The 1,842-nt window shown below is 40.3% G+C and overlaps 1 protein-coding gene across 1 annotated transcript in view; it reads left to right on the forward strand.

Annotated features, from left to right (window-relative positions):
• The window catches only part of mpdz (multiple PDZ domain crumbs cell polarity complex component), a gene marked incomplete in the record, with an annotated part of 77,493 nt that extends 75,796 nt beyond the window's left edge, over positions 1-1,697 (forward strand). The window contains 2 exon segments of the mRNA XM_014004314.1: positions 218-341; positions 1,324-1,697. Of these exon segments, the coding sequence (XP_013859768.1) occupies positions 218-341; positions 1,324-1,470 (271 nt within the window).
• Positions 1,698-1,842: the final 145 nt, after the last annotated feature.

A 1,842-nucleotide genomic window follows, 5' to 3' on the forward strand; every position in this document is an offset into this window, starting at 1 on the left:
GATATGGCCGAAAAACCACCTCATCCTAGCGCAAAAACATTTTGTCGAAAAAAGGAATTATTTTCGAAATTGACGTGTTTCCATTGAACACATTTATTTTCAAAATTCTAATTTGCTCATTTTCATGGTCAATGGAAACGCAGCTAATGACTTTTTTTGTAGATGAAAAGACTAAGTCAGAGTTAAAAGTGCATTCCTAATTCTGTCTTTCCTTCAGCCCACCTCAGTATAAGACCATCACTCTCGAACGAGGACCTGACGGACTCGGTTTCAGTATCGTCGGAGGACACGGCAGTCCCCATGGAGACCTGCCAATTTACGTTAAAACCGTTTTTGGAAAGGTGAGTTTCTCATATACATACATACTCATATAATGAGTATGTAGTCCTGTCCAACACTCTGAACTATTGACGGCATGTTGGAGATGCAAAATTTGCGAGAAAATACGCAGATTTTCACACAGAATAACAAATCTCCTCAAAWTCCCAGTAAATTTGGTTCAAATTTAATGTGGTACTTGCATAAATATGGACCAAAATTTACGACTTTAAAATTACAGAAGGTAAATTGAGAAGCGTGACGGATGCCTGCGACAAATTGTCTTGCAATTTGATCCATTCTGGAAACTTCTGTCTGTTAATCAAAATTTGCAGTGGCGGGCAGAATCCCTCTAATATAGGAACTAGCTTCTCATTTACCAGATTTTCTTCTTTTTGCTAACTTTGTAAACTGTTAACCAGTTGATTAACTTCTGCTAAATTGGGTTCCACAAAAAAATTCAGATGTGTACAATTCTTTTTTATGCCATTTATCCCAATTCAAATAAATCACCTCTCACAATCAGTGCTGAACATGTCAGGCACTGTGTGTGTAGCATGTAGCAGCTAAACTTCAAATTTAGAGCACCAAAAAGAAATAAAATTACATTTAACAAGGTTTGAATAATGAATACAAAAATTGACTAACCAAACTATGTATAAAAATAAGGGGTAAACTGGAAGTATCACAAATTAGATAGAGCTACTGGTTTGGATTGGCCGACTTTGCCACATATGATCTCGCCCACCTTCATATTTAAACCAATAGAAAACTAACAGGTTAGCATCAGTGCTAAAGGCTGAGTGACAGTTGTGTTAGCGGTTAGCTTTAGCGTCAACTATTTTTTAAAATCTGTATAGCATTAGCAGAGCTAATATTCTTGATTAGCAGATWAGTGGTTTGCGAAGCTAACKWTTTTGCTTAGCTGTGCCCACCACCAGCAGTTTGCCGCCAACATTTGTCRTGTTCTTAATGAAACCTTTCCGTGCCTGCGTGTGGGTTCAGGGGGCGGCAGCAGAGGACGGACGYCTGACGCGTGGAGACCAGATCATCGCCGTTAACGGTCAGACTCTGGAGGGCGTCACTCACGAAGAAGCCGTGGGCATCCTGAAAAGGACCAAAGGAACCGTGACGCTCACGGTGCTGTCGTGAACGCACAAACTCRGACACGCTCTACAGTATGTATTCCTGCAGCCAATGTCCTGCAAACAGCGAAACACCACAGCAGTATGGAGTCATGCAGTATCTCACCAGGAACTGTAGATATTATATAAGCAACTAGATTATCATGAAGAACCGTATATTGCTCATGTTTAGGTCTGAAACACTGAGAAGAGATCAACTAGAGCAGGGGTGGGCAATCCTGGTCCTCGAGGGCTGCAGCCCTGCATGTTTTACTTTTTTCTCTGCTCAAACACACCTGATTTGAATGAATGGGTGATTTTCCGGCTTCTACAGTACGGAGGACCGAAACTGACATAATTAAAAATAAAAGCGGAAATATATAAATTGATTAGTAAATTA

The sequence above is a fragment of the Austrofundulus limnaeus genome, unplaced genomic scaffold (assembly GCF_001266775.1).
Source record: "Austrofundulus limnaeus strain Quisiro unplaced genomic scaffold, Austrofundulus_limnaeus-1.0 Scaffold23, whole genome shotgun sequence".
In the NCBI taxonomy this organism is placed as follows: domain Eukaryota; kingdom Metazoa; phylum Chordata; class Actinopteri; order Cyprinodontiformes; family Rivulidae; genus Austrofundulus; species Austrofundulus limnaeus.